The sequence below is a fragment of the Rasamsonia byssochlamydoides genome (assembly GCF_041956645.1).
Source record: "Rasamsonia byssochlamydoides strain NRRL 3658 unplaced genomic scaffold VTN77scaffold_111, whole genome shotgun sequence".
Lineage (NCBI taxonomy): Eukaryota > Fungi > Ascomycota > Eurotiomycetes > Eurotiales > Trichocomaceae > Rasamsonia > Rasamsonia byssochlamydoides.
The window spans coordinates 26881-39229 of NW_027192494.1; the positions used below are offsets into that span (position 1 = coordinate 26881).

Here is a 12349-nt window from a genome sequence, read left to right on the forward strand (position 1 = left end):
TGTCTACCTGTCGAGAATAATATGCACTGGGAAATGAATTGATTGAGCCAGCATGGGGCGTAGTTACCAACTACAGGGATCTAGTTAGTCCCCATAATAGTCCATGATGGTTCGGAGGCCTATTATTGGCAATTATTGCGGCGATCTAGAGGCTACGTTAGCACCTTCATTAAGAAAATCCACTAGGGTACTGTACTAGTCGGAGTCACCGCCTAGACCTAGGGCTTAGGGCTAGAATAATCCATAACATGTTAAACAATCTTTATGGAATAGGGCTGGGGGCAGGAAGACGGAATCCAAGTCACAACTCTCTAAAACACTAAATTATATCTTCATATTAGGGTTGACAAAGGGCAATAATGCCTTCATGCTGGGACTACACCATTCAATGTGAATGTCAGGTTTTCCATGGTGGGAGAATGATTCTTAGGCACTCCGTACACAAATAATCTCTTTTTCATATAGTGTATAAACAATAGATCTGAGAATGTAAAGAGCTCGAAATGTATACCTTATCCTCTCTTAACTAATTACAATGAATAAATACTTGAGGCTAGTCCCAGCGCATACCTAAGCAACTCATGAAATAGTTAAGACCTCTTTGAATCTCCCAAAAATGATCTGATCAATTGTTGGTAAGCTCCTTTCTTTCGGCCAAAAAAAATTCCATCAATTGATACAAAAATTACAGGTCTCGCTTCGCTCGACCGGCGTCAAGTGAAAATACCTGGTTTATTCCAGGACTCTTGTCCCTCAGGCCTACGTACAATAGACATGGTTTTCTCATCTGGCTCCTAGCAAGGCTCCCTACCCACATTCCTTGCCCTAGTCTTCGCCTTACTTCTCGTAAGGTTTTATTATCTACTTTCCAGGTGGCCTCCTGCCCATATTCCTTGCCGTATTCTTCTCCATATTTCCATATAGTTTATTATCAATACATCAGGCGGGCTCCCCACTCATGTTCCTCGCCAGACATGATATTTGAGTTATAATAGCTAGGGTATATATCAAAATAAGGGATGGTGAGAATCCGATTGAGATAAATCAGAATTTAACGGCCGTAATCTAACAGACAGGCGTCAATGTCATGACATTGTGGCAGCTATTGCTAGACAGCCTGAAGCTGCTTCACCACTTCATGGTGTGAATTGTTTGTCGCGTATAACAGCGGCGTTTTTTCCAAAGACATCCTCACAGTGTGGATCAACACGTCCGGTATCAAGCAACAGCTTGACCAGTACCCCATTTCCATTCTCTGCCGCATATGATAGCGGTGTTCGGCCACTTCTGTCCTTGTAATAAGGGTCGACGCTGTCGACGGCAAGCAACATAGTGACTACAGCTTCATGTTCTTTCCGGTTGTCGTTGCATGTGTCAACAAATTCTCCTGGGAAAAAAAATATGCCTTCCGCTGCATATGATAGCGGTGTCCGACCGAAATGATCCTCATGGTCAGGGTTGACGTTGCCAAGGGCAAGCAGCAGTCTGACTATTGCTTTGTCTCCTTTGCTCGCTGCAACTAGTAGTGGCGTCCGACCGCGATTATCCATATGGTCTGGATTAACAAGGTATGTATCTATCAATAGCCTAGCTACTTCCTCTGATCCACTCTCTGCTGCTAATAATAGCGGGGTCTGGCCCAGGTTATTTCTCGAGCCTGGTTCAACATTTTCGGTATCTAGTAACAGTCGCGCCATTGCTGCATTCCCATATGCTGCTGCGTATGAAAGTGGTGTGCAACCGTTGTGGTCCTTATGATCCAGACAATCATTTAAGCAACAGATAGTGCACAGGAGGAACGGTGGAACGCCAAGCTCGTAGGAACTTTTCAGGCTGTATGCGAAATCGCGGTGGATTTTGAAATATTTTTGAGTTTCTAACCCTAACCTGTCCAACACAGCCTCGCATGACGAGACGATACCCCGCAAGGCAGGAGATAAGGCTATCTCTGATCACGTGATAAGGAAGGAAGAACGTTCCACCGGCATACCATGAGGTATACCACAAGATGGTATACAGGCGGGTATACAGCATACCATGTGGTATACCACAACAAGGTATATGGGATGGTATACAGAAGACTAGGTTATATAAGGACGCTCATTACCATGTAGATAGCTTAGCTCTCCGTGCTCAATAACATATTGTTACTTGGTTATACACTGGCAGGTCAACAGGCTAACCTACTACTGAGTATACATACTTGGTAGGCGCTCTACTTCAACGGAGCCGTATCGTGTATACTTGTGCGAACCCTCTCGATTGACCTACGGAAGCCCAAGCCTCCCTACCTACACCAAGCCGTTGCGACTCGAAGTCGAAGGAGTGCGTAACACTAAATAAGTAATTATCTTCAAAGATTGAGTTGGGCTACCTAATAACCCCACTCAAATGTAACCACAGTTAGAAATGATCAGCATCTTGGCACCAAGAAATGCGTTTGCTGCCTGTTGTTTGCTACACGTTGTTAGCTAATTGCGGCCAACAGCCGCAATATACAGTCAACGGGGCGTTGCCCGTTACACAGTTCGACCTTGAAGACGCGTAGTTAAAGTTGATCTTGGAACATCATATGCGCGAGCAGCAGCTCTAATACTAGAGAATTGGCCATTTTGAAAGGCTCTAATAGCAAGAAGAATTCTGCCTTCTTTAGAGGCATTTTGATTGCTTTGTGGTGTAGACATTTTGATTTAAAATTGGTTGAACGCGTCGCGTGTTGGGGTAGGTTACCAGCTCGCTTATAGATTACGTTAGGACGCAGGAACCTAGTCTATTAGCTAGAGAATAGATCATACTTGGTGCTATTACAGACTACTAAACCAACACCTTAGGTTCTACCCTCCTTAACACATTATTATGGGCATAAACACTATCAAGCCACGACAACATCACTGTCTCAGAAAAGGTAGGGTGAAAATACAGGGCAGACACGTTCCCTTTTAAACTTGGGTTTTGGCATCATTTCAATGATCAACAACTGGTACATCGTCCTTCCCCACTGCAAATTGCTTTTTCATTTGCAAGAAACCCTCCACAGCAGTGTACGGCATCGGCTCCCATCTTGGTGCCGGTGGCAACGACTCCAGGTCCACAAAATTAGACTCCGTGTCGGTCATTCCATCTTGCAAGAAGGGCTGCAACCAGACCCAGTCACTCATTGAGAATGTGGGGACCGCAATTTTCCCCGTTGTCGTGGGCTTATTCTTCTCATCCAGCCTATAGTCGTGATCGACTTTCTTGCTGGAGCAGAAGGGTGGCACATCACCCGGTATAAGCAGTGGACCCATACGAAAGAATGCGGACACTCGAGCAATGCCCGATGTGATGACCCACGGTGGCAGAGAAAGTGTCTTCAATGGGAGGAGTTGGGTGTAGGCATGGACGGGAACAAAAGGATCAATCAATGCTGCGATAACATGTCGTTTGGAGTTGTGAGCAGCTGCATATGCCATTGGATTGTCGTCGTAGTCCTTGGGCGGAATATAGTATGGCCTCATGTGAAGGGGCCCGGGAATTGGTTTACTTGGATCTCCAGGGGGTACGGGCGTAGAAGTGAAGTAGGAGAAGAATGAGTTCAAATTGAATGTCGGTGGTGATGCATTTGATTTATCTTGAGGCTGGAGTTCAAAGTATCCGGAGAGGCCGTCAAAGACATTATCCATGTCACCCAATTTCATCGAAAATTCGTAGTCCGTGATAGATTCCGAAGGGATTCCTTGGTTTGGGGAAATGGTGGACTGGTTGACCAACGGAGCATCGGCAAACTCCAGGCTGAAGCCCATCTCAACAAGAGCAAGCGGTTTGCCCAAGATGCTCACAATAGATTCGGCATAAGCGGTAGGTAGGTGCGTCACGGTCTCAACGGCTTCTGAGAGCGTCGTGAAGAGACCTTGGAGGAAACCAGGATCTTGCAGTCTTTTCATCACACCACTGAGGAGGGGATTGGCATCCGGTTGAAGGTCCACTGCCTTGAATGGATGGGTAGTGGATGATGACCCCATGACCTGAAATTCCCGGATGAAGTGTCCTTCCTGGTCGAATACTTGAATGCTGAAATCGGGGAAGTTCATGACGATCCAACCACGTACGGGATTCTCCCATTCGTCCACAGGTCGCCATCCTTGCTGGGTACTGAATGAGACAAAATCTGCGTTCACACGAGCGGGCTGGTTGATGCTTGATGGTAGCTGTACAAATTGTGACATCTGGTCGGTCCGGTGCAAGATGGCATTGGCTGTGCCATCTGGCAGGGGTTCCAGGCTGTATGTCTGCCCTAAGCAAGGGAATATCGGGGTTGGTTCGGCCTCATTCAGTAGGTTGACTGGGGTAATGACTTGTCCAAATTTATCAACCACCACGAGTTTGGTCAAACGAAACTGTCCGTGTGTACATGGTTTGAAAGGACTGAACTTTGCTGGGTCAGCAGGAACATCAATAAGACTTGCAAATGGAGTGTAAGGTGACCCAAAGTCCATGAGCGACATGGAATCATGGTCCAAGCCGATCTCTGACCCCAACTCCAGTGCCTTGGCCAAGGGTTGCAGCGTTCCTCCCTCTGAAAGGCTGTTGGGTTGAACGTGTGTTCCACGCACTCTTGTAAGCAGTTGATCCGTGAATCCATCCATGTTGGCAGAGAAGTATTGCAACGATGTAACACTCTCCAGCAACGTGTCACGCTGTTCCTGGCTCAGAATACTGTCGAGTTCATCAGGGTTCATTTTGGCAAAGAGTTGCTTAAGAGACGTCTGTAATGACGATGACACTTGAGGGAGGACTGGAGAGCGACCGGACAAAATCCTGAAGTCCTCTTGGATACCTGGGAGTGTGGAGAGATGAACGCCAGCTTTGATCCCGTATTGTAGCTTGGCCTCGGGTCCCTGGGGAATAAAGTCCCACAGGTCTTTTGGGATGTGATAGTATTCCACCGTCCATTCAAAGAAGAGTGGGAACCACCCTTGATTGCCATCCCAGACACCATCATTCAAAAACCCATATGGAGGCACAGAACCGTGCTTGCGTTTAGAGAGCCAAGGTGATTCCCCAAGGAGTGATACCACCGGCTTCTCCAGCGCTGGAGGAATCTTGCCATGCAGATCCTTCCCGATACTTTCTATGTCCTGGAACCAGGAAGTTAGGTCGGGGTATTTCGTAGGATCCTCTTGACCGATGGCTTCCTGTCCGCTCATCCGGACCGGTAAAGGTTTGCCAGTCAATTTGTTGTCACGACCGGATGGGATGCCGGCAAACAATAAGGTAGGATCCCTCTGGGAAAAGAATGATGGTCTGACACCAGCTTCACATAGAATCGAGTCACCGAGTGTTTTGATCGCGTTGTGTTCTTGGTCTATCAGACTTCCTGTTTTCCCAACTGCACCGAGCTTTTGGAGTCGTTGAAGTATCGCGGCCACGTTTAAAGTGGCTGTCTGTCGCCTTTTGTTCTTCTCTTCGTCCGATCCACGGTCTCTATCCACCACATACTTCCACCATTCTTCAAAGAGATTCCGCTTCAGCTGCGCGGACTCGCGAAGATAAGCATTCATTAGATCTTGCAGAAGATTCATGCTCCTCAGCGTTTTTATATCAGCAGATGCGTGACTGGTATTATCGGTGTTCTTCTTCAAGTGCCAAGTTGCACCTCCTTCTTGTCTGGCAAAGTTGTTGGTCGCAATTAAATCTGCAGCCTCCAGTTGCGAGTCTACATCATCATTGACACTCTGGACGAGAGTCTGGATTTTCAGCAACTGCTGCTCAATGAATGAAATATCCTCTGGTGCCAGTTGAATTTTGTTCATAAGGGAGGGGGGAAATCGTATCCAGATCTTTTTGACCTCAATACAGTGTGGAGTTATGCTTCGAGATTACATGGAAAATCATCTTATATCCCGTGCAAGATTCGTTGTATGTACGGTAGTACTGTCTGCATATTAAAATAATTACTGCTCCTATATTGCAGCAAGAAAGCTGCCCGATGGTAGATACCCTTCCATAGAAGAAAGCCAGTTTCCATGATTACTACCATATACGAGAGGTTCTGTTTTTTAATGGTTGACAGTAAATTCTTTTCATATTTTTTTAGGAAGGTTGAAGACGCAAGCCTTACCACTTCAGTGATCGTTCAAGTTCGAGTTCGAGTGAGGAGGGAAACTGAGAAAGAACCTTAAGCATCGCTATTACTGGAAGGTGACCAAAGGTCAAAGAGTGGAAGCAAGGAAGAAATTTATTATGCTAGCTAGCATGTAATACTATCACTTTTTGCAAGATATCAGTCGACATTCAAGATGACGGCACTGGAATACGGCACATCGATTGCCACCACTCCCTGCTCGTTGACAGGGACCTTCTCGCCCACCGTGACATTGTGCAGTCGCACAGGCTTACCGCCCTCCAGCTCATAGTTATACGACCAGCCATCCCACGTAATGCCCGTGATCGCGTTGCTGCCGTTTGCCAACAGTCTCTGCACCGACAGGGACTGTCCTGACGACGACGGAACCTGGAACGTGTAGGTGGCTGACGGCCGTGGCGCGGTGGCATTCGCGTCCGTGTAGTTGAACTCGACCATGTTGACGACGGCGATGCGAGCCAGCTTCCCATTCACGTATGCCGCGTACGCAGCTTCTTCTTCCTTCGGCAGGGGCAGGTTGACTACCTGGACGTCAGACCCTCCCTGCAGCATAGAAGCGACGAAGATGTTGCCATAGTACGGAGGCTTGGTACCGATGGTCGTCTTGTTTGTCTGCACAGGCTGCCACGACGCGTACCGGTAATCTGTGCCCTGGTGCATGTGGGTGCGGTGGATGCTCTGCGAGGCACAGTACAAGTTGAAGTCGATGCCCCAGAGAGCGGCGCCGAAGGCGTTGGACAGGCCCGGCGCTCCCTCGTTGTAGAGGGAGTTGGTCTCGCCTAGGATGAAGGGGATGCCAGGTGTGAGGTTCTCCTCAGTGAGAACCCGCGACAGATTGGCCAGCTTATTCACGCTGTTGACCGTGGACGTGTGGTTCATCAGGGTGCCCTGCAGAGTGACGCCGGGCTGGGTAGCACCGCCGATGTAGCTGAAAACAGATCAGCTTTGGACATGATCAATAGAGAATGTTTGTGGAATTCTTACTTGTGCTCCGAGTTCAGTGCAATATCGTGATCCGTGTCGAGTCCATCCTGCCACGTGGTGATAGGTTTCAGACTGTTGTTGATACCTGCAAACGACGGCGCAATATACTTGTATTCCGCGTCAGTGGCCATCTCTGGACACGCCTCCGCCATCACCTCGCGGATGGCCCTCGACTTGTTCAGCCATTCATTGACATAGTCCTGTTCGGTCCAGTTCGCCGGCCGGACGATGCCCTGCGCAGAAGTCTTGTACAAGTCGGGCTCGTTGCCCAGCTCCCAGTAGGCGAGCTTGCCCCCCTGGAGGGCCTTGCACGCCAGAGGCACCGTCGCCAGGAGGCTTTCCAAGGCTTCACTACCGTTCTTGGCTAGGTTGTAGCCGTGAATGAACTTGGTGTCGGGCCAGGTGGAGTAGGACTCGAAGAACGACGGCCCGATGTAGAGGATATACGGGTAGTCGGTGGACTTGCTGGGGATAATGGTGCCGTTGGTGGCCGTCTTCAGGCTTGCATTGTACAGCGCGTAGTCCCTAGTCGCGATTCAGCTGAGGGCAATCGCAATTTACAATGTGCAGAGACATACTGTGTGTTTCCACCAACGCGGATGTACGGCTTGACGCCTTGAATTTCAGCGATGTTGTCCAGCAATTGATTAGAGAAAAGGTTGGGATGAGATTTGTTTCCTGCGTTTGTCAGTCGTAATAGAAACTCAAGCTGGGCAGCACCACGTACCTGCATAATCGGGGAAAAAGGCGAACTCGATCGAGAACGAAACAAAAGGAGGCAGGACAGGATCACCAGCACTGGCCGGCACAGACTCGCTTACCGCAATTGGGGATGAATCGCGGATATTGTGCGAGATGGCAGCCGCCGCAGCAGTAGCTGCTGTACAGAGGAGAGAGGAGGGCCTCATTTTATGGTGGAGGATTCAAGCACACGCCAGCGATTGAAGGATCATCCGCAACATATGCATTGTCGTGCACGTCTGGGTACCTAAAATATATCTGGAACCTGCGCTCGGGTATTGACGTATTGAAGCATCACGTCGTGCCTACTCCTCCCGGTTATTGATCCAGAGCTTGTTGATGCGCTAATCCAGGGACGCTGGCAAACAATTGGAGCGAAATTTATGGGGAAGAGCGTCGCAATGCGGGGTGGTTGATCGATGGTTGCATTGGCACTTCGGGGAGGACTGAAGCGTTTCCTGATCTGGCAGCTCCTTTTGTATCGAGGTCCACTCGTACGGCTTATTTGCCGATGCTGGTTCAAAGCACAGCTGTCGTTTAATCCCCAGATTAATGGCAACAGCTGCAGACATAATGGCTTTTCTTTGTGGTAACCATGCAGGGATTTATGGTGTCAATTAAGCGTTGTATCACGGAAACACAAGCATAAGTTCTAGAATAAACTATTTGAATGAAACAATACATTAAAGCTACTCAGTTTTATTTTTATTACTTTTATAATGGTCTCAAATAAAAATCTTTCATCATTTTATAACATATCATATAGTTGTATAATGCAGCGAGATAGAAAACATATCACAGGGAGAAAGATAGGAGGTAGTATCGGGAAAACTTCCACCCTGGAATTAAGCTCAAACTCCCGTCAAGGTTACTTGGGAAACCTTATTTTCGTACTCCTGTACAACATTTATCAGAAAAAATTATCTAGTAAGGGTATTAGGGAGATACGTTTTTTGTAATTCAAAAAAATCAGCAGAACTGAATTTCTTTAAGTTCTTATAATTATAAGATTCAGTAGTATAGCATGGCCTTTAAGCTGTGCTACCTCTTATAAACACACTACATTGAGAAACCATCTGGCACATTCAAGTTTCCACAACCTTTTATGAAGGTTTCACTAAGAAAGTTCAATTTCGTATCTGAAATGGTTTCTCTGTTGTTTAGAAATGGTGAGAACTGTGCATTTACCATTAGGAGAAGCCATAACATTTCATATTAGAGCTATAGTAATGCAACATTTAACCGACATAATTCAATTCTGTTATGGAAGGCAGTATCAAACTGAAGCCGCTGGGAGTGAATTAAGGAAGGAAAGAAGGTGTATGACTCATGTAATGGCATAACCTTTCTACCTCCAACTACTAGACTTATTCCAGAAAATGTCACCAGGCATCAATCTGCCTGCCTGGTTGATCCTACAGATCCCATAGCATTAACTGATCTGTTCATTCTATCCTCACTCTTGCATTCTTCAATATATCAACTAATATACCAAATGTGACAATGGCCAATCCAAGCCTGGGCGCCTTTGCAGCTTTACCTCCCGAAATCCGCCTCCTCATCTGGGACTATTTCTATCCAAGCGGTCACGACACTCCCTCCGCACGGAAACGAAACAAGACTGACCTCTCCATCCTCCGCGCCAGCCGTCAGCTGTATGAGGAAATCTCGACGCACCTCTTTGCCCACCTGGACTACGTGGAATTCGAAGTGTCGCCCGTGTACAGACGCGGCTGGTGGATTGATTTCTACGATTCATGGCACCGAAGCCGCTGGACATTCCATGATGGTGACGATGCCAAAGCGAGAGGATTCCTCGGCTTGCCGTATGCGGAGATGAAGATCGAGATCCATATTCTGCTCCTAGCTCCCGACCCCAAGGACCCCGGCCAGCTCACTTGTCTCTGGCAGAAGGTCAATGAGCTGATCCGGTTTCTCCAGGAGATGGATTCCATCGGATGCCTGACCATCAGGCTGGAGGATACCGAGACCACGGCGTGGCTTGATCGCGACAAGGGCAAGCCGACAGTGAGCATCCATGAGCCACATGATCGACGCCTATGGGTAGATAAGCCATACTATCCAAACACTGACTTTGAAGTCGTGCTGTTGCCATTTCATTGCTTGGACAACATCAAGGAAATAGAGATCTATGCGTCGGATGAGTTTGAAGAGATGCCGGCCGGCTCTTTCCTGACATTTCATGACTCTCTTGTCAGCATTGCAGCACAGATCTGGAGGAAATCAGATTACTATCCGAGATACTCCTCCACCACCACTGATGAGGACCGAGATGCAAACCAGCGCGATGTTGATGAGTTCCGATGCAGATATGTAACGCGCCTGCTGGATTGGAAACTAAACCGCCTTGGCGGCAACACGGCCGACATGCTCCGTCTGGAGCGATTCAGTCGCTGGTTCGCGGAGAACTGTGTCGGTGGCTACGCGGACTATGAAGAGAAGAAGACACGCGCGATCCGTAGATGTGATCCCTGGCTCTCGGCCTTGGAACTCGATATGTTTTCGTCCCCGGTTGCAATATAGCGTAGCGTGATGCTCGCCGCGAAATACAGCGACACTCGGTCGAACTGGTATTGCATGTATCTGGACGGAATTCCGGGATTTCATATAGATTTCTGGCTACCATATAAGCCCTTGAAGGAGGAGTGATGAGGTTACATTCTACCACACCAAGAAAGATGCCTTTATAGCCAATAATGCAGGTAATCACAGAGACCAATGGAATTGGTGAGAATCTTTTTTTTATTCGACTTGATTCGAGGATATATAAGAGTAGCTTATAGACTGAAGAACTATAATTGTGGATTGAAACGAGCGTGTATTACTAATTATACAAGTGCGCCTACAGACAATTGAATTTCCTTCCTTATAACCTGCCTAGATGATTTCTCGCTCAGATCATGTCGACCTTATGTGCACATTAAATTTTGCCAAACAGCACAGGTTCAGTGACTAGGTAGCTAACTCAACATTATTTAATAAGCCTTGCATGTCTCGCTTCGCTGACTGGTTAAAATAGCAAATTGCTGTTCCATATATATATATATATATACCAGGGACTTTTTACTGTACCTAGGTAGTTTTTAGTATTTCCTCTCTATTACTGATATTCCTATATTAGGTAGTATTTATCATTTGCTTTCCAGGCGGGCTTCCTACCTATATTCCTTGCCATATCCCTTACTAACATTTGTCACGCTCACCGAAGAATATCCCTTGTTAATATACAGTAACTTCGATTGCCAGTTTCCATATAACATATGTCAAGGACTCGCTGGACAGAACGTTGAATCGCATCGGTGGAAACACCGCCTGCATGCTCTATCTAGAACGATTCAGTCGCTTGTCCGCGGATAGCAGTGTCGAAGGCGACTCTAACTATGAAGAGAAGTTTGATCGCGATCCATGGATGTAATCCAGGACGCTTCACTGTGTTTGCATCACCGGGTTAGATACAGCTTTACACTGGCTGCAACTCCCATGTCCCTGGAAATGCAGAAGATAAGCGAAAGGTTGGAGCGAAGAATGCATTACTGCATTTTCTAATGGACTTGAAGGAACAGAGACTATGTACGCACATACTGTATAAACAAAGCGCTGGTGGTCGTGTGAACAAAGTCTGACTATACCATATCTCCATTCAGGATTGAATAAGAGGACGATTCGCTGGGCTTTATCATGTACAGTGGCTGCTACTCTCTATATAACATAACAAAAAGGCACTATCATGTCTGATCTTCCCCACCCTTTCCCTCAATTAGCCTTAGAGAAATCTTCAGGACATTGTGTCTTAGTCAATTGTTACTATATTAAATTTTGTAGAAGGGAAATTTATTTATAGGATCCACCTATGTGTGAATTCTTGTCAATGGATTGAAGTCGACATTATTTTTGTAATTTAATAATAGGTGACTTAGATAAGGGTGTCAGCTCATCGGACGTTGTTGCCAGTACTCGATGAGAGAACAGCGGAGCAAGACTGAAGCTCCTCTTGCTTCATCAACCAATTCTTCAAGTCAAACGTTCCTGTCCTTGAGGAGTGCCTTATCCGCATTCCAATCGAATGTATTCCCAAGAATTTCATCAGAGCCATCCTCAAATTTGATTAGACAACCTTCACTCCTGTACATATCGGTCTGATATGCAATCAACCGATCCACCTCTGCCTGCGACTGGACTTTATACGCCATGCCATGAACAACGTTGCCGGGAGGTCCGTCTAGGAGTGCTGGATAATCACCCCAGAGAAGCTTGATGTTGTATCCCACGATCTTGGCAGGGTAAAGCTCTGGCGCGACCAGGATGCTTCAAGACATTGGCAAGTGTCGTGTGGTCCATCAGGGTGCCATAGAAAAAGTAGAACTCCTCATGGGAAGTCTCCCAGTCAATGCCAGAGCCAGTATCCACGGACTTCTGGCCTTGTGCTTGTGCTTTGATAAAATTGCGGACCATAAGGGAGGGGCGGATGTTTTCGCTCAT

At 47.1% G+C, this 12349-nt stretch overlaps 5 protein-coding genes across 5 annotated transcripts; 1 reads left to right on the top strand and 4 right to left on the bottom strand.

The window, feature by feature from the left end:
* Positions 1 to 1136: 1136 nt before the first annotated feature.
* VTN77DRAFT_957 (uncharacterized protein) lies at positions 1137 to 1697 on the bottom strand (the record flags this gene model as incomplete). The annotated part of the gene is made up of 1 exon (XM_069426191.1): positions 1137 to 1697. One exon carries the CDS (start codon positions 1695 to 1697, stop codon positions 1137 to 1139), a length of 561 nt encoding a protein of 186 aa, XP_069273193.1.
* Positions 1698 to 2963: 1266 nt separating this feature from the next.
* On the bottom strand, positions 2964 to 5792 carry VTN77DRAFT_958 (uncharacterized protein; the record flags this gene model as incomplete). The annotated part of the gene is made up of 1 exon (XM_069426202.1): positions 2964 to 5792. The coding sequence occupies one exon, from the start codon at positions 5790 to 5792 to the stop codon at positions 2964 to 2966; it is 2829 nt and encodes a 942-aa protein (XP_069273194.1).
* A 470-nt stretch (positions 5793 to 6262) lies between these two features.
* VTN77DRAFT_959 (uncharacterized protein) lies at positions 6263 to 8016 on the bottom strand (the record flags this gene model as incomplete). The annotated part of the gene is made up of 4 exons (XM_069426213.1): positions 6263 to 7052; positions 7109 to 7633; positions 7687 to 7786; positions 7836 to 8016. The coding sequence occupies 4 exons, from the start codon at positions 8014 to 8016 to the stop codon at positions 6263 to 6265; spliced, it is 1596 nt and encodes a 531-aa protein (XP_069273195.1).
* A 1336-nt stretch (positions 8017 to 9352) lies between these two features.
* Positions 9353 to 10393, top strand: VTN77DRAFT_960 (uncharacterized protein; the record flags this gene model as incomplete). Its single annotated transcript, XM_069426225.1, has 1 exon — positions 9353 to 10393. The coding sequence occupies one exon, from the start codon at positions 9353 to 9355 to the stop codon at positions 10391 to 10393; it is 1041 nt and encodes a 346-aa protein (XP_069273196.1).
* Positions 10394 to 11886: 1493 nt separating this feature from the next.
* On the bottom strand, positions 11887 to 12349 carry VTN77DRAFT_961 (uncharacterized protein; the record flags this gene model as incomplete). Its single annotated transcript, XM_069426236.1, has 2 exons — positions 11887 to 12175; positions 12234 to 12349. 2 exons carry the CDS (start codon positions 12347 to 12349, stop codon positions 11887 to 11889), a joined length of 405 nt encoding a protein of 134 aa, XP_069273197.1.